At 43.4% G+C, this 19,890-nt stretch overlaps 1 protein-coding gene across 1 annotated transcript in view; it reads right to left on the minus strand.

Moving 5' to 3' along the window:
* Positions 1–19,688, minus strand: part of LOC147001832 (disks large homolog 5-like) — a 48,106-nt gene extending 28,418 nt beyond the window's left edge. The window contains exon 1 of the mRNA XM_085828619.1: positions 19,588–19,688. Within this exon, the coding sequence (XP_085684745.1) occupies positions 19,588–19,688 (101 nt within the window). The remainder of the gene's footprint in view (positions 1–19,587) is intronic.
* Positions 19,689–19,890: the final 202 nt, after the last annotated feature.

Raw genomic sequence — 19,890 nt, forward strand, 5'->3', positions numbered from 1 at the left:
GTTATTATATATAGTGGATTACATTGATGGATGTCCATATATTGAATCATTCCTGCATCTGTGGGATGATACAGCATCTAATGAGATGATCAAGTAATAATTTCTTAAATTTATTACATAGTATATTACTTTGATGAATTCCAAAACATTGAATCATTCTTACTTCCTATGCATGATGCCTACTGCATCATGGTGAATGATGATTTGCATGTGTTATTAGATTCAGTTTCCAAGAAGTTATTAAGTATTTTTGCATCAATATTTGTTATGGTTTTTATATGCTCAGCCCACTGAGTGGCAATATAAGAAGGTGTGGCCAAGTTAGAGTATAGGGTGTGGTCAAGACCCTCACCCTAGCTGCCTGGACATTAATGTTCTATTAGCAGTCTTCACATGAATATGTAGGACTTTCAGCTTCTCCTACATCATGCCTTTCTGGATGCATCCATGTGGCTACCTTGTTGGTACTTGACTGATCCTCTTAACCTGTAAGGCATCCACATTGAATTGTAGGAGAAGCTGCAGTGCAGCCAGATTTGGAGAAGTCCCAAAACCCTCCTGGGACAACTAGTCATGGAGTTTGTTCAGCAGCCATCCGTCTGCAGGAGTCAGAGTGTTGTTCAGAGTCACATCTCTTATCTAAAGCTTTGAAGAATCACCTATCTGAGGGCCAGAAGCTCTTGTGGGTATCTGCTGATGCAGAGTTAGAAACAGCTCTACTAAGTACTCAGCCTGATACACAGAGTCCTAAGGGGAGACACAGCAAATACAGAGGTCTGAAGGAAAGGACAAAGTACCTAAAATCTGAGTATCCAAGGCTGTATCCTCAGATTAGAAAAGAGAACAGAAAAAATAGAGAGGGAACCCAGTAAGTGGCAATGGGGAGAATGGAGGCCATGTGTTCCTGGTGGTCATGAACTCTGCACAGAGTTCTCAGCAAATTTCAATGTGGATTATGAAAGTAGAAAATGTTCCTTTTGTTTTATTACATTCACCTTGTTTGGGCAGATAATCCATGCAGGAAGGCTGAGAAAGGGCTAAGAAAGAAAGTTGATTTCAGAGAAACAGGAGGACTGGGGTTCTCTAGTGTAGTATACTGTAGTGTGGTGTGAGGCAGTGTGTTGTGGTGAAGTGTCGTGTATACTCGTGTAGTTTTTGCTGTTTGGTATACATGATGCCCTGGGCTCCCTCGCAGATTAGCCCACTCAGAGAAGCTAAAGTTAGAATATCAGTTGCCAGATTTTAGGAGGGTGATGGTGGACTGGTTGTTGCAATCTCATCTACCAAGGGATTACCTCTTCTATAGAAATAGAGTAGATGTGATAGTTCTTGTAGTGACCTGAGTAGAAGGAAGGAGATGGGGATTGTTAGATAACAGATGTCAAATTACAATAAGAACAAAGAAATTAATTCTAGTACTTAACATTGTAGAAGGGGAAGTTCAGTTCCCAGAAACCTATTATATTTGATGTGAAAATAAAGTAAAAGATTTCCAAGTCTCCAAATGAAAAGATATGACAGGGTGGACAAATGAAAAGCCGAATCAGAGGTTCTAGTTTTATATCTCTTGCTATGATGAAATATCCAAGGGAAAAGCATCTTGGGAGAGAAACAGTTGGTTTCGCTTACAGTTTCATGTGACTGCCCAGCATTGCAGGAAGTCGTAACAGCTGGTGCTTGAGAGTACTGGTCACATCACTCTGACATTCCAATGCAGAGACAAATGAACACAGATATGCTCACTAGCTTGCTTGAGTGCTTACTTGTGTTCAGCTCAATTCTCCACCTTTATGCATTTCAGGGCCTCTTCCCTGCCTAGGGAATACTGCCTCTGAGAGTGGGTTGTGGTTTTTTATATCATTTAATTTGACTAAGAGAACCAACCCCAAAGATATGCTCACAGGCCACCCATGGAAAAATCCCTTGTTGAGACTCTCCTCTGAGATTGACTCCAGGTTGTTTCCAACTGACAATTAAAGCTAATCCTCACAGACTTGGTTACAGCAAGTCCTTGTTTAAGAAAAACATTTTATACTACAGGTAAGCTGTTCCTTTAAAATAAACCAGAAACTAGTCAAGAGGTTTTATATTCTGACTATTTTGATGAAAGTAAGGTCTTCTACCTGTTTAGCAGTGTTGTCCTGTATTTCTTTAAGTGAGTTATTAAAGTCATTCTTGATGTCCTCTACCATCATCATGAGATATGCTTTTAAATCAGGGACTATCTTTCGGGTGTGTTGGGGTGCCCAGGACTGGGTGGGGTGTGAGTGCTACGTTCTGATGATGGTGAGTGGTCTTGGTTTCTGTTAGTAAGATTCTTACTTTTGCCTTTCGCCATCTGGTAATCTCTGGAGTTAGTTGTAGTTGTCTCTGGTTAGAGCTTGTTCCACAGGTGATTATGTTAGCCTCTATCAGCAGACCTGGGAGACTAGCTCTCTCCTGAGTTTCAGTGGTTAGAGCACTCTCTGCAGGCAAGCTCTCCTCTTACAGGGAAGGTTCCCAGATATCTGGTGTTCGAACCTACCTCCTGGCAGAAGTTGTGATCCACTTACCAGAGGTCTTAAGATCCCGTGGAGGGTCCTGTGTGTACCTTGGGGGTGTCCTCAGACTCTGTGCCCAAGGTACCCCGGTGCTGGCATGGACTGGAAGGGACTTGTGACCCTGATAAGTTCAGGTTTTCTGCTTCCCTAATTAACGCAGTCTCAGGTCCCATGCGATTGGATTGGAGCAGAAGCTGTGTTCCACTCACCAGAGGTCTTAAGTATCTGTGGACGGTCCTGTGGGTACCTTGCAGGTGTCCGCAGACTCCGCGCCCTTGGTACCCTGGTGCTGACGTGGACTGGAAGGGCGGTATTTTTTTTCTTTACCCTTTTATCTTTATGGGATTTCTCTTTGTGTGAAGTTGTGTGTCTATGTGTTTATATGACTTTCTTGTGCATTTTCATTGCTATTACATTGTTTTGTTCTATGCATATTTTCTTTTATTTATTTTGCCTCATTTTATTTATTTTTTCTTTTACATACCTATTTTTTCTAATGAGAAAGAGCAAGTACACACCTCCACATGCATCTGAGTGCATGACTGCTTGCATGTATGCATGTATGAGTGTGTACGTGTGTGTGTGTGTGTGTGTGTGTGTGTGTGTGTGTGTGTGTTTACATTTAGACTGAGCTTTCTACATAGAGGTTAGGTTAAAAACCAGGAATCTGAAAAACTGACTAAATACACAGCCAGGAATCTGGAAAACTGACTAAATACACATCTGTATTCTGTATGTCTACAACCAGATGGTGAATTCACTCTATTGGTAATGGGAGCAGAGTCATTTAAGTTCAGAGGATGCATCTTTGAAGAGGTCAAATCCACTTGATGAGTTTGAAATAATCAAGACCTGAACAGCCTATAAGGAGAAGAGAATCCTCATGTCCCAAGCATCCAGGAGGCTGAACATGTCACCAAGGTCTGAAGCCAGAAAACTTTACAACTGCACTACAGCAGCACAGGTAGGACTCAGGTAGAGGCCCTGCCCTGCCCTGCTAATCTTCTTAAATTTAACTGAGCTAGAGAAACAGTGGAAGACTGAAAATCACCATTGGCACAGAGGGACTTGGAGTGAAATAGATTATTCCCTGTTAGGAAGACAGGTCGTGAAAGGAGCCATAGAGCTAATAAAATTAGTTGATTTCCAAGATGGCTGGCTTCTTCACCCTCTTGATTTTTGATAATCTTGGTAGATTAAAACACAGGCCTGGCCCCCTCTGCTATTGTTGAGCCTTAATAAGTTCAAGATCTGTTCAAGACACATTTATGCCAAAGCTTAAGGGCAATCAGCCAGTTTTTTTTTTTTCCTCAAACTTACCATCATTAAAAGGGGAGGAAAAAAAAACACTTAAAGTCCCATACAAATTCTAGCCTTGGAGAAGACAGTAGGCTTTTGTATTCCTGAATGCCTCCTCTACTCTACTCTACTCTGCTCTGCAAAGGGCCTCTCTCTTTCTCTCTCTCTCTCTCTCTCTCTCTCTCTCTCTCTCTCTCCTCCCCCTCTCCTCCTCCCCCTTCTCCCCTCTCCCCCCAATGATAGTCCCTCTTCATTTTCTCTTTCTTACTCTTTGAAGAGTTTGCTATTGATCTTGCTTACCCTGTTTTATTTAAACATCCTTTTTTACCTTCCTATTTTTCTTAAGTAATTTTATTAGTAAATTTAAGAACCATAAAGAACCATCTCTATTTATTTGATAACATATAATATCCGTCCAGATGTGACTCCTGAAATTTCTCATCAAGAATCACAGGGGGATTGTCTCATATTTTCATAAAAATAGAAATTATGCTTATGCTTCAATTCCTACAAGAATAGGCATGTTGGGGATTCCAATGCCATTCATCAATACAACTATTTTCAGGAGAATGGATGTCAGAGTCTCAGCCCAGTCATAGCAAGACATTTTGCTTTGTCAGGTACTACATGATATGCATGTTTTCCTGACCTATCTTAAAAGAAAATCTGTTTACAACTATGCTATCACTTGAATCTAGTCTAAATCTTGAATTTTGTTCATTAATGTTTCATTTGTGATTAGAGATATACCAAGAACATGGGAGGTCAAAGATGAAAGAGAAAGTCAGGCAAGCTTAGGCAGTCTTCAGGAAAAGGTTTTGGAAAGCTGGGGAAGTGTTCACAGAAAAGCAGGGGACATTGTAAACAGATAGAGAGTACGACACACCCAGAGCAGCCACAGAATGAGCAGGACAGGCTGAGAATAGCTTAGTGTTCAGCACTTGCTTCCAGTACAAGAGAACAAGACACCTTTCCAAAAATATTCTGCTGCAATAGTGGTTCAACAGCTTGGGAATTTGTGAAGGATGCTCTCAGAAAACTAGGACCAAGATAAGGGACTAGGCTGAAACCTGACAAAGAGAACACTTGGAGACTGGGAAGTAAAACCTTGAACCAAAGGATCACATGTGCTGAACATCTGGTAGCAATCTTCAAGCAACATTTGGGACTCAGGCAAGGGCAAGAAAGAGACAGGCTCAACACTTTCAAATGGAGCCCTTTAGCAATGGACTGAAGTGTGAGCAGAACTGACTCTTTGTGAAATACAACCCATGGGGCTGTATTAGCACAGGATAAGGAATCAGACCATGCAAGCCTGACTCAAAGGTGACAATAGGTCTACCAATTGTAGAATTCAGGTAACCACCAATGACCAGTCCAGTTAGTGTTACTCTCTACCTTCCTTGGTCATAGAAGCTTCTGTTTGCAATGGCAATTTATTAATGCAGTGATTCACAGCTTTTCAGTATGGGGAGAATAAATGGTTGTTGGTTGCTCAGCCTTAAGTGGGACATCTCCATTACCTACTCCAAGGCTGTTACAAAATTTTATCTTCTGAATACAACATGGTTTTTGTACTCATGAACATAGCAGTGGAGACTTAGTTCACCAATACATACTCCAAGAGGATGGGGAAGGACCTTAGGGAGCTCTATGCGTCCCTGGGAGCTATGTGTAGTTATTGGATGCTAAGAATGAGTTAGTAATATTGCTCAGCAAGTGGTAAAATATCCATGTCCTGTGAATACCTCCCAGATCATGCTTATGAGATTTGCAGTGGGATAAACTGCAAACCAGAAGATGTGATGATGGGGACTTGAAGAAAAAGAAAGGATTCAGCAGATAGAAATGGGGGATAAGTAGATAGTAGGTTGATTATGATTAAAGCACAGGTGTGCACATTCATGGCAAGAGTGTACATGTATACACACACACACACAGAGCACACGTACAGAGCACACATACAGATGAAATTGTTAAGGAATAAAGATAGTAAAAATGTGAAGATACCTGAAATGCATTTAAACCAGACAGTCAGTTAATAAACAGAATATGGCATAACCACAAATTGGATGACCTGTTAGAACAAGGGATAATGTTAGAAATCATTATACTAAGAGAAAAGACCACAACAGACCTCATATTGCATGTTTTCAAGTATATGAAATGCAACTAGACAAATACATGAACATTAGCAGAAGGACAGGTGGAGAAACAGGAAGTGATTGTTGCTTATGAGAGTGACCGAACATTCAAAAAGATTATTTTGATATCTATATTTCTATGTATATAAATAAACTGTTTTTTCCATGAATGTATCCCACCTCTTTCTTATCTTGCTCCTTTTTTTTGCCTCTAAACATTGAGTGCCTTACAAGACTTACACTGAATTTTTAGGTAATGAACTGTGTAAATGGTTATGAAGTTTAAATGGCAGTATTGGAGTGAAAATATCAAACATTCACATGAAAACATGGAAATATCGATAGATGCTAGTCCTCCAAAATTGAAAAATAGACTGTAATAATATTATAAGAACATAATATAAGCTATGGATTTTGTTCTCTTGTAGATTACTTGTCTAGGATGTGCAAGGCTCTGGGTTCAATCCAACCACAATAAATACAAAAATCAGGCAAAAATTACTCAAAAAACCCCAAAATTTTATATATGAATAAGGTCATGCACATTGGGCACAATACTATTCATTTTGATTAGCTATGTTGTTTTTTTCTGTACTGGTCTCCATCTGTTGTCAAAAGAAGTTCATTTGATAAAGGGTTAAAAGCACACCTATCTATGAATAATGAAGACAATATTTTGAGCATATTTAGAGATTATACTGATATAGTAATGTGGTCATTGTAGGACTTCCCCCAAAGTCATGACTTCACTAGTCCTGATTGTTCCTTAAGTTTCCAATACCAAATATGATTTCCCTCTTAATGAGTAGGTCTTAAGTCAAACTGTAGAGGTATGGATCCCAGTTACAACTGATACATTTAGAGCATAAATGCATCCAAAGGTCAATGATCTAAAGATCACTGGATAAAAGGGGGCAGGATGAATGTCAGAGCCAAAGAAATGGGGGTGGGTGCCCTGTGAGACTGTGTCTCCTAGGAATGTAGGAATCTACACACAGAAAGTCTGACCAGCATGTCCATCTGAACATGCTTTGCACAAGGAGGACACCAGCAGGCAAACTAACATATATGCGAGAAAGAACAGGAGTCCTCAACCCTAGATAAAGAACAACAGGTAACTCTATACTGGAGACATATGCAAGTGCATTTTATATGAGACAAGATTGGTCATGTAAAGTAAGTGAAAAAACAATGACATAGAGTTTAGGTGATTGGAGTTCTGTGAATTATTGTTTCTCACTGTTAATAAGGTTGAGCAAGGTATTTCACACATTCTAAGTCTCTGCCTTTCCAAGCCTCTCATTCTGCATTGTAGTTTTGTCTCAATATGTAAGTTATAAATTGCTGCTACAGTGCCATGCCTGCCTGCCACTATGTACTCCATTATAATAATCATGGACTCTAACCCTCTGCAGCTGTAAGCCCAAGAAAAACTGTTTCTCTTATAGATATCCTATTACAGCAATAGAAAAGTAACTCAAACAATAACCATCGGTGTGCATTCCTTTGCATTTTAACAAGCAGTGGATTTCTACAGTGGTCTCCAACTGCTGAAGAAAGAAGCTCCTTTGATAAAGAGTGAATGCTATCCTCATGTGTGTTTTAGAATACAGTTAGTAATAGAATTGGTTGTCTTCCAGTTTTCATCTGCACCCAGTAGTGGACCCTGTACTACAACCCTCCACACCCCAACCCCACCCAGATAGAGCTTGAATCCCAGGGGTGCTGACACACCCAGGCTCACATACACAGCTTGACACCCAGGAGTTCTAGCAAACCCAGACTCACAGGCTCATAAAACAGCTTGACCTCCACAAGTTCAAACATACTCAGGCTCACAAGCTCATAGGAAGGAAAGGCTTCAGTCAGAGATAGCAAGACCAGCTAACATTAGAGGTAACCAGATGTCAAGAGGCAAGCATAAGAACATAAGCAAAAGAATCCAATGCTACTTGGCATCATCAGAACCCAGTTCCCAGCACAACAAGCCCTGGATACCCCAACACACCAGAAAAGCTATATTTTGATCTAAAATCCCATATCAATCTGATGATAGAGGACTTTAAGAATGACATAAATAACCCCCTTAAAGAAATGCAGAAGAACACAGCTAAACAGGTAGAAGCCCTTAAGAGGAAACACATAAATCCCTTAAAGAAATACAGGTAAATACAAACAAACAGGTGAAAGAATTGAACAAAAACATCCAGGATCTAAAAATGGAAATAGAACCAATAAAGAATTCACAAAGGGAGACAACCTTGGAGGTAGAAAACCTAGGGAAGATATCAGGAGTCATAGATGCAAGCATCACCAACAGAATACAAGAGATAGGAAAGTCTCTGGTGTAGAAGATACCATAGAAAACATTGATACAACTGTCTAAGAAAATGCAAAATACAAAAAGATCTTAACCCAAAACATTCAGGAAATCCAGGACACATTAAGAAGAATAAACCTAAGAATAATAGGTATAGAAGACAGAGAAGATTCCCAACTCAAAGGGCTAATAAACACCTTCAACAAAATTAAAGAAAAAAAACTTCCCTAACATAAAGAAAGAGATGCCCAGAAACATATAAGAAGCAAACAGAACACTGAATAGATTAGACCAGAAAAGGAATTCTTCCTGTCACATAAGAACCAAAAAAACCCAAATGCACAGAACAAAGAACATTAAAAGTGGTAAGGGAAAAAGTTCAAGTAATACATAAAGGTAGACTTATCAGAATCACAAAAGACTTCTTAACAGAGACTCTAAAAGCCAGAAGATCTTGGGCAGATGTCGTACAGACCCTAAGAGGCCAAAACTGCCCGCCCAGGCCACCATGTCCAGCAAAACTCTCAATTACCATACACGGAGAAACCAAGATATTCCATGACAAAACCAAATTTAAACTATATTTCTACAGATTCAGCCATACAAAGGATAATAGATGGAAAACTCCAACACAAGGAGGGAAACTAGACCCAAGGAATAGCAAGGAATTGGAGCTGGAGAGATAGCTCAGCGTTTAAGCTCACCGAGTGCTCTTCCAGAGGTCCTGGGTTCAATTCCCAGCAACCACATGGTGGCTCACAACCACCTGTAATGGGATCTGATGCCCTCTGCTGGTGTGTCTGAAGACAGCTACGGTGTACACACAGAAAAAAAGAAAGAAAGAAAGAAAGAAAGAAAGAAAGAAAGAAAGAAAGAAAGAAAGAAAGGAAGGAAGAAAGGAAGAAAGAAAGAGAAAGAGAGACAAAGAGAGAAAAAGAGAGAAAGAAAGAAAAGCAAGGAATTAATATTCTCACACCCCAAAGAAAAGAGCCACACCTTTAGAGTTGTTAGAGTAATTACACCTCTAACAACAAAAATAACAGGAAGCAACAACCCTTGGTCCTTAGATCTCTTAACAATCATGGACTCAATTCCCCAATAAAAGGACATAGACTAACAGACTAGATACCTAAACAGGACCCAGTATTTTGCTGCATAGATGAAACACACTTCAGTGACAAAGGAAGATGCTACCTCAAAGTTAAACGCTGGAAAAATATTTCCAAGCAAATTGTTCCAAGAAACAAGCTGGAGTAGCCATCTTAATATCAAATGAAATTGACTTTCAACCAAAAGTTATCAAAAAAGGTAAGGAAGGAAACTTTATGCTTGTCAAAGGAAATGTAAATGAAATAAATACCTAATTAAAAAAAGAAACTTAAAAAAAAAGAAATTCACAAAGATGATTTTGATTTGCAACTGTGGAATATGACAGGCAGTATAAGTATAAAGACACTGGGTCCAGCCATGAGTCTTGTATGCTGTGTTATCATGTGAAGGACATTCAACAAAGGAGTCGGACTTTGGTTCAATTTGTAAACTTTGCAAAAATTTGGTTATGATAGCCTGCTGCCCACAGAGGAAGTTATCCATAAACAAAAACAACCTTATAGTTTATTATTTTGTTTTGTTTTGGGTTTGGTTTTTTGTTGTTTTGTTTGTCCAGAGCTGAGGACCAAACCCAGAGCCTGTGCTTGCTAGGCAAGCACTCTACCACTGAGCTAAATCCCCAAAACCTAGTTTATTATTTTAATGCAAGCCAATGTAACTATTCTTTGGGTCTGAATTTTAACCAGCTGGTACTTAATGTGAACCATAACCAGGGAAAGTACACAATGCTAAATTAACATAAAACGTAAGTTGTAGCAGAAGAAAAAAAAAAGGACACCAAGAGACGTAAAATCTGATACAGTCAGCTTCATTGGTTTGCGGGGTTGTTTTTGACATTGCCCAAGTGATTTTGTAATCTAAACCATGACATTTCTCATCTGCTTGGTAACAACTGTTTTCTAACACTATAATTAAAAATACTACACAGTATAGAATAAACACTCTTGTGTTATAAGCTATTTGCCACTTACTATTTTTTGAATAAATTATTTACTTAAATGAATGCATGACACCAAGTGCTTGTTCCTGTAGCTATTTATTGACTATTATTTTTAGATAAGATAAGCATATTAATTACCAGCAAATAAATTGTTTTAAAAAGCATTGCTAAGTATGAACAGTCATCAAAATAGAGGAGGCTCTCACTAGTATCTTCGGCTAAGAGCCTAGTGATTGGTAGTGATGCTTTTATACGATAAAATCTAATAATTTGCTTTGTGTATGTGATATATCTGAAACCATAAATAAAACTTGCTCAGAAACTGAGTTTTAGTTTAGAAGATGCGCTCAAACACAAAATGTGTTTTATAAGTTAAGTTTAAAGGCACATCATTACTCTGTTTTATTATTTAAAAAATTACTACAATGCATCTGTAGTAAAAAACTGTTTGCAGTTTCCTATAGCAACTTTTATTCCTTTAACCTTGCTTCATATTGCAACAGAATTAATTTTAAAAAGGAAAAAAAAACCCTATGGTGAAATTAGTAACATGGTCTTAAATAAAAAAAAATCTTTCAAGCAATATTTCCAATTTAAACAGAATTTTGTTAATTTTTCTACAAAGTACAGAAATTGCCCCTCCTGTACTTTTCTCTCTCTCTTGCTTTAAGATGTTTAAAAGTTTTGAGATCTACAGATATAGATTTGGGAAAACATCGAATTATTTTCAAAGACAGCTATTTTCTTTTACTCCTTGTAGAAAGTCTTGAAGACCTTTCCTCCTCTTCACCAAATTCTCATTCTCACCTAAAGTAGCTGCATCCATTTTTTTCTCAGGTAAAAGAGACATTCTTAGAAAGGTTCAAATCTCAAAGTCCCCAATAAAGCACTTAAATTAAGCACTCTTCCTTATGTGTGCACGTGTCTGTTATTTTGCAGTAATTTTTAATACTGAAATTGAATCTTTATAGTTCTCCAGAAATACCTTGGTGAGCCCTCAACAGTTTCTAACCACTTAATAATTGTGACCCCGCCAGCCCCTTCAAATAGATCTTTAACCACAAGTGTGCTTGGCCATTCCCAAACCATAGCCTCTGTCCAAAAAGAAAAGATAGGACTTTGTGAGGCAGAAAGGAAGTGAGAGAAAACAACACAAATTAGCTCAAGCTGAAAGTGAAAAGCTCTTGGACAGATTGGTATTTTCTTTTCTGCATGGCATCCTGCCAATCTTCTTCACCCCACACCTCACTCCTCAATAAGGTCCGGTTTTTGCATGTAGGAAAATGTTGTTATCTACCACCCCACGGAACCCCCATAAGTACTGTTGCTTTATTTTGCTTTCATCTGTCCTCATCAGACTGATATGCCCCCTGCCTCACCCTGTCAACACCCCAACTCTGGGGGACCTTAAGTGTTGGTGGAAACCCTGCAGACCCCGACACTGCATCCCACTGGATCCCTTTCATGCCACTTATTTTCAGTAGAGAGATTCCCCCACTAGAGTGGTTGCAGTGAGAACCGGAAAATTTCATTTAACTTTCCCCAGCCCTTGGTCCCCCCAGTTAGGAACTGATCACTGGGGAGCACAGCCAGAGCCAGACCTGGCCTTGCTCACTTGCTGCAAAAGGCTTTAATTTGCACACTTACCTCCAGGTGGTTCTCAGGCCCAGGAGGCTCTCAGGTCCACACCCCACAGTCACCCACTTGGGCCCCCAGCCGGGGCCAAAGCCCATAGGCCCCCAAGCCTACCCAGCTGCCCCGCAGGCAGCGCCCTCAGCCTTCCCTCTGCCCTCAGCCCTCTGCTGCAGTGCCCACCCTCTGTCTACAGTGTGCTACTTGCCTGGGCAGTAGTAGTCAGTTACCTGCTCCAAGGGGCAAACACATGCGGAGGAGGCAGACAGACACTCCTGCTTCTCAGGAGGCCGGCGCCCCTGGACCTCAGGTAAGGGGCCATGGACTCGCGTGGGTGGGCTTAGGGGAGGGGGTCCCAGGCGAGGATCGGGGTGGGTGAGAGTAAAAGGGTGTAGGGGGCTGTGTGGCCCCTCGGAATCCGCTTGGGTTAAAGTTGAGACTGGGTAGGTTATGGGGGCCAGCTGGGGGGAGCTAGAGGAACCTCCCACAGCAGGGACACCCCGACACCAGGGTCCTATGCCAGCTTGAACAGATTTCGTGCTTAAAATACCCATATGTTCACTTTTCATCGAGCTTCCCCAAACTGACTCTACTTGGACAGTCACATTTAAAATTGAACGTGCACCGTCTTGGTGGGATTCCCTGCTGGAGAATGTGTTTCCGCGCCCCCATGTTTATTTGCCCTGTGCAAGTTCCCTCTGTAGCCTCCCGAGGGGGGTGGGTATGGGCCCCATCTTCCCAAATAAGGAGTAAAACATTCGCTCGGGATTCCTGCTGGTGACCCCTCGGGCGCCTTAGGCATGGAGTAGTGCACACAGCCCCTGGGGTTGCAGCCACGGAAGGGTGCACTCTTGCTTCACGCCCCAAATTTACTTTTCTTATTTAAAGCTTTGCAGTTCGAATGCACACTCTGGGCAGGAGCAGCCCGGGGCTAAGCGGCGCACTGGTCCTGTGTACGTGGGCGTTATCTGCGCGGGCGCATCTGCCTTTGCGCACACGCGAGGGTCGCGGTCACGCGGGCGGGCGGCCTCCCCTCGCTGCGCTGGTGGCACCCCATGCGGTGTTTTGCAAGGCTTTGGGAGAGGCTCATGAAGGATTTCATTGAGTCTCAAGACAGAGAGCAGAGACAGAAAGCAGGAGGCAGCTGCAGCCTTTGTAGTTGCAGAGGAATGTGGAAAGGTTGAAGCCCTATGTCAAACTTTTTGGGAATGGGGTCAAGTCACATTCAGCCAGAGTGGGAAAGCATCAACAACAACAACAAAGGGGAGGGGAGGGGGCTAGGCATGGCCGCTCTGGTGGGGGGGGGGGGGGTATAGGCCCGCGGGGGTGGGACGGCTGCCCCCTCCGGGAGCCTGGGCTGGACAGGGGCAGAGGGTGAGGGGGCGGGCGCCAAGGCCATTGCTCCCACTACCTGGAGGGTCCTTTGCAGCTTTTTAGGAAAGCTCTCAAAGGAGCCAGGAGTGGCCCTGCCTTGGCCAGGTGGTGTTATGCTTGCACCGGGTGTGGGTTGTGCCTTGTGTTCTTTAATTCCAGGCAGAAGTGCGAGCGGGGGAGGAGGGGTGCAGGGCAGGTAAAGGCATGCCAACCATTCAGGACATGCGGCTGTGGTGGAACAAGGTCCAGCCCAGACTAAGGTCACTGTGGGATGTGAAGGCTCACTCGGTCATCCCTTAACAACAGAATGGGGATGGGGCACCCGACCGCGCGTGGGACCTCGCCTACAGCCTTTGGAGAACAGAGCAAATGTCTTGGCTACCAACATTCAGCCACCCAGGATACCAGGGGGCAGTTCAGAAGTGGCTACACAAGGGCTGCCCCCTCTCACACCTGAGAGACCCACGTTTACTGACCCCACCCCACTGTCCTAAAGGCGGTTGCTTTTTTTGTTGAAAACTTAAGGACCAGTCCAGGTTAGCTAGCAAAGTCCCGAAGTTACTTTTTCAGGACAGGACAAGCAAAAGTGTGATGGACCTGCCTTTCCCACACCCTTGGGATCTTAGTGTGCTTGCGCGCGCATGTGTGTGTGTGTGTGTGGGGGGGTAGTGGGGCACGACACTTCTCCCCTTCCAGAGCCCCTTGCTCTCCCACCTCTAGTAGCCCCAGCCCTCCCCTACCAGATGGTCTGTCCACCCTGAGTTTCCACCAGGGAGGTCCTCCAAGTTGGAGGCAGAATTTCGACTTCCACTAAGCTTGCCATAACCCAAAGACCATTTGTGAGAGCGAGTACCTTTCAAATGTCTCCCTGTAGAAAAACTGAAAGTAGAAAGAAAGGAAGCAATCTCTGAGCAGATTTCTGACACCCCTACTGGCATACTCACAGCACTGGGTTACAGCGTCCTAGGAGCCCCAACCCCGTTCTGCGGCCCCACCCAGGTGAACCCCTGGTGCTTTCACAGCAGCTTCCGAATTACTCCAGGTCGCCCCGTACCCCGCACGACCAGGCCCTCAGAGTCAGGTAGGGCAGCAGAGAACAATGATACAAGTATAAATATTGAGCCATGACATTGATGCGCCCAGCGCCTCCCCTCCCCCGCGCTCCGGGCACACTCTAGGCTGCTGGGCAAGCCCCCTCTCTTCCCTCGCTGCACTCATCCCCGAGGGGCCCCAGCAACCTTTTCCTTGGGAAGACTGCACGAGCCCTGCTGGGGGAAAACTTAACTTGGGTTTTCACCGAGAAACCCGGCCGGATTAGGAAGCCAGGGCAAGTAGAGGGGAGGAGGAGGGGAGCTGGTGGAACCCGGTGGAAGTCTCCCGGGCAATCTGATCCCACTTTCTCCCCGTCCCCTGGTCTCCTCCTCCTAAGTGCAGAGATTGTGGGCAGACTATGCAATCACTGAGGAGGGGGAAGAGGAGGGATAGGCGCTCTCCTGCGGCGGCGGCGCAGCGTGGCGACTAGGCTAGGCCGAGTTTCACAGCAGCTGCACCTGGTTTGCGCCCTAGGGCGAGGAGGTCGGTCTGTCTAGCCCTGCAGCCTTGAGTCCGACTCTGGGAGTCCCCAAGGCATGTAAGGTAGCCAGTGTGCATCCGGGTTCCACTGTGCTGCCAGGACAGCCTGCAGCCAGCACGGAGAAGGAGAGCCTGAGTAGCGCTGATCAGCTGTATGAGTGAGTGGCAGAGACTGGCAAAGGTGCCTATGGGAAGGTGTTCAAGGCTTGCAACCTGAAGAAAGGTGGCCACTTCATGGCTCTGAAGCGCTTGGGAATGCAGACCAGTGAGGAGGGCATGCTGCTCTCCAGCATCTGCGAGGTGGCAGTGCTGAGGCACCTGGAGAATTGGAGCACCCCAACATGGTCAGTTGAGCCAGGAGCCCTGGCTATGGGGTCCAGGAAGGTGCTGGGCAAGGGCGGCTGGTGGCCCAACTAAAGTTAAGAGTTGAGTTTCCCCAGATAAAACCTGTGACCCTGCTAGACAGGGCAGAAAAAAGCTTCCCACCAGCCAAGCTTTTCTGAAGAGCCTTTGCTCTGCCTGCCCCAAGGGGTCCAGGGTCATTGGGTGTCTTTTAGGGACAAAACCAGAAATGTCCCTCCAGCCCTTACTTAACTTTTCCTGTCGGGGAATTTTTGAGAGACAGAATGAGATAGTTATCCAGCTTGCAGATAATTAGAAGGAAACTTTAAGGGTGGAGCATAATGTAAATAAAGTTTAAGAAAATGCAGGATACCAAATGGCAGAGAAGCACCTGAAAAAATGTTCAACATCCTTAATCATCAGGGAAATGCAAATCAAAACAACCCTGAGATTCCACCTCACACCAGTCAGAATGGCTAAGATCAAAAATTCAGGTGACAGCAGATGCTGGCGAGGATGTGGAGAAAGAGGAACACTCCTCCATTGTTGGTGGGATTGCAAGCTTGTACAACCACTCTGGAAATCAGTCTGGTGGTTCTTTAGAAAATTGGACATAATACTACCGGAGGATCCCGCAATACCTCTCCTGGGCATATATCCAGAAGATGTCCCAACCGGTAAGAAGGACACATGCTCCACTATGTTCATAGCAGCCTTATTTATAATAGCCAGAAGCTGGAAAGATGCCCCTCAACAGAGGAATGGATACAGAAAATGTGGTACATTTACACAATGGAGTACTACTCAGCTATTAAAAAGAATGAATTTATGAAATTCCTAGCCAAATGGATGGACCTGGAGGGCATCATCCTGGGTAAGGTAACCCAATCACAAAGGAACTCACACAATATGTACTCACTGATAAGTGGATATTAGCCTAGAAACTTAGGATACCCAAGATATAAAATACAATTTGCTAAACGCATGAAACTCAAGAAGAATGAAGACCAAAGTGTGGACACTGTGCCCCTCCTTAGAATTGGGAACAAAACACCCATGGAAGTAGTTACAGAGACAAAGTTTGGAGCTGTGATGAAAGGATGGACCATCTAGAGACTGCCATATCCAGGGATCCACCCCATAATCAGCTTCCAAGCCCTGACAACATTGCATACACTAGCAAGATTTTGCTGAAACGACCCTGATATAGCTGTCTCTTGTGAGGCTAGGCTGGGGCCTAGCAAACACAGAAGTGGATGCTCACAGTCAGCTAGTGGATGGATCACAGGGCTCCCAATGGAGGAGCTAGAGAAAGTACCCAAGGAGCTAAAGGGATCTGCAACCCTATAGGTGGAACAACATTCTGAACTAACCAGTACCCCGGAGCTCTTGACTCTAGCTGCATATGTATCAAAAGATGGCCTAGTCAGCCATCACTGGAAAGAGAGGCCCATTGGACTTGCAAACTTTATATGCCCCAGTACAGGGGAATGCCAGGGCCAAAAAAATGGGAATGGGTGGGTAGGGAAGTGTGGGGGGTTATGGGGGATTTTTGGGATAGCATTGGAAATGTAATTGAGGAAAATACGTAATAAAAAATATTAAAAATTTAAAAAAAGAAAATGCAGGAATGTGCAAGAATGTGTTTGCCAATCACACCCACAGTGGTGACTTTTTAAATATATATAGTTGTAAAATGGCTTCTGATAGTCTTAGAAGTTCAGAAGTTTAGACTCTGAAGCCTGGTGTTAAACATTGTTTGGAAAATGTCTTTCAAGGCTGGGTACTGAACCAGGAAGATCCAGAGTTCAAGACCCACATGAGCTACAAAAGACCCTGTCTGAGAAAAGAAAGGGAGGGAGAGTGGGTGGTAGGGTGGAGGGCAATTGCTTCTCAAAAGGTTTTATGATTGTATCATTTAGTATCTTTGGACTGGTATGATCTGACTTAGAATGCCTCTCTCATTGGTTAGATGTGAGTCTGCCCTTTAGATTCTAAAGCCTCTGTTTTCTCTGGAAGAGTTGTGAAGGTGGGTGGGGTGGCATTCCCCTAACCCACTCTCCTGTGATTGAAGAGAATGGTGTTTTCTTGAAGTTGCTGGGATTTCCCCATTGTGACTTTTCTCATTCTCCTTTTTAAACAGATGCATAGCTGGAAGTTAAAAGGCAATGCACAGACTTTTCTACACATTAGGTGATGAAGTAACATTCTCAGGTCTTGTTTTTAGAGGGATGATCTTGGAGTCTTCATCCTGTCTTCTCATTCCTGTAGAGATTCCTTTCAACAAATATGTGCCTACTGTATGCCCTGGTGCATCCCAGGCTTGATGAGCCAATAGTGTCCTACACACAGATTTGCTCTAGTTTTATGGTTTATAATCTTGAATTCTGGAGCCTTTGTCAGAATAAGACTGCACAGCCAGTGTGTTCCCATTCCACAGGAGAGTTCTGTTTGTCATCCTTATAGACCTGTGATGGCACATCTGTTTGTAGACAAGGAATTTTCAATCCTTGGTTCTATTGCTTACATAAATTCTCAAAGGACATAATCAGTATCTACCGGTAAAAGCCTTTATAACATACACCAGGAGTTTCCAGTGTGCATCTAAGGTGAGCACAGAGGTCATGTGCTGTGCTGCTCAAAGTGAGGCTCCCTGGCATCTTCATTATTATTGCCTGGAAACTGTGTCAAGCAAAATCTCAGGCCCCAGCATATTACACAGTCACTCTAGATTTTAAGTGGAACATACACACACAAACACACACACACACAGCACATAATTAAACACAATCAGAATTCCAAATAAACACACATTATCTGAGAGTATAATGAACAAAATTTGAGAAAAGCAGTGATGAACTACAGCCAATCCAGTCATCGTGAGAGGCAGTATGTGGGACCAGGCCCCTCCAGCTGTTGACTGGACTAGTTGGACCCAAATTACCTCCATGTAAACTGCAATAATGATTGGCCATAAACAGAGAGGACCTTGTATCTCCCACAAACCAACACCTTTATAGGATTTTTACAATGCAGAATTAGGGCTCACACACTACTACCCTTATCCCCAGACTGAGAGTCATACCACAGGCTCTGATTTACTTTTGGAGGAATCAAAAGTGCCGAAGACCCATATCACTCCTATCTGAACTTGAAGTTCTGTGTCGAAATTCCAATCAGCAAAATGAATTTAGATATGTGGACTGCCTGGTATTGTAGCCTCCTGTGATATGAGGGAATCTGCGGTTAACAGAGAGGGCCCAAGACAGTCAGCAAAGAACTGGGCATAATGACTCCCTGTTGTTCAAATCCTTGTTAGTGTAATTGGCTAGGATTCCCTGGAGTTTGTCTCTCTCATTTTTGATCTTCTGGAGATCCCTTTTGAGCTTCTCCATCCTCTTCAATCTCTGCTCCTGCTTATTGGTGGTGCAGGGTCTGGGTGATGCCTTTCCAACAGTTGATAAACACTAGTAAACTCGTAGAGATAATAGGGCACGGAATGGAGACACCATGCTTTGTCCCACACAGAAGTTTGAGGAAGAGGAAAATCTAGAGTCACAGAGAATCCCTGAAAGAGCAGGAAAGCTTTCTTCAGGCTGGGCTCCTTAGCTAGATCCCTGTTCCCAATCACCATCAGTAAACATATTCCTCCCTCCCTATTGCAATTCCCCTAGCCCTGAAATGCATAAGCTCTCCCATGCAAGAAGAATTGGAGGGCATTGTCAGCTCTTATCTGACAATATAGTCTGTTCTACTTAGCATAAAAAAGTTTGACCATAAACACTAACACCTAACATCTCCCATAAGCCAACACCTATCCAGGCTTCTTAAAATGCATGATGAGAGCTCCCACATTACTACACTAACCTCAGACTGTGAATCAGTCCACGTCTTGTGTGTTCAATTCCAAAGTGTCTGGGACCTTGAGTCATGAGCAGGGGAATATCCCACTCTGTTCTTGGCATCACATCCTCATGTAACCTATTGGAAACTCTAACAGGATGAAGTGCTTCAACACTCTATCCTGAGAGTAACACTCTGTTATCCTCACAGAGCTTCCTCCGGGCATATTTTTGCCACTTGGGATGATATTAAAATTTCTTAACAAAGCAAGTACAGGTTTCTCAATTCCTGGCTCTCAGCAAACTAATCATCATAAATTCTTGTTTCTGGGTCTGCGATTGAAGAATTTTGAGGATCCAAATCATAAGCCCTATTCCTGAAAGGACCAGCTCAAGTCCACATCCTCAATGTTGCTCCCCAATCTTTGCGCAGGAAATATTGTGCCTTCTCCAGGACCATTTCTTTCTTCCCATTTCCCAAGATGACAGAAGGCCGGCCTCATTCCTCCAAAGTCTGGTCTCTGTGTGTATTGTATTTTCCCTCCAAAATAGCGTGAGCTGCATGGACAACATGCTTGCCTGTGAACCCAATTGGTTCTGAAGGAATACACCACAGGCCTTTGGTGTCACCACAACAATGGTGACATCACAGAAGAGTCAAGGGTTCTCCTGGATACAAGAGATTGTCCAGGGATGTGACTACTGATGATGTCACTGGGAACTACTATGGTGCACTGGCTTACCAGCTTGCCCCATTTAGACCCGTTTCTGAGGT

This window comes from Mus caroli, unplaced genomic scaffold (genome assembly GCF_978045245.1).
Source record: "Mus caroli unplaced genomic scaffold, Mus_caroli_1 scaffold_12, whole genome shotgun sequence".
Classification (NCBI taxonomy): Eukaryota; Metazoa; Chordata; class Mammalia; order Rodentia; family Muridae; genus Mus; species Mus caroli.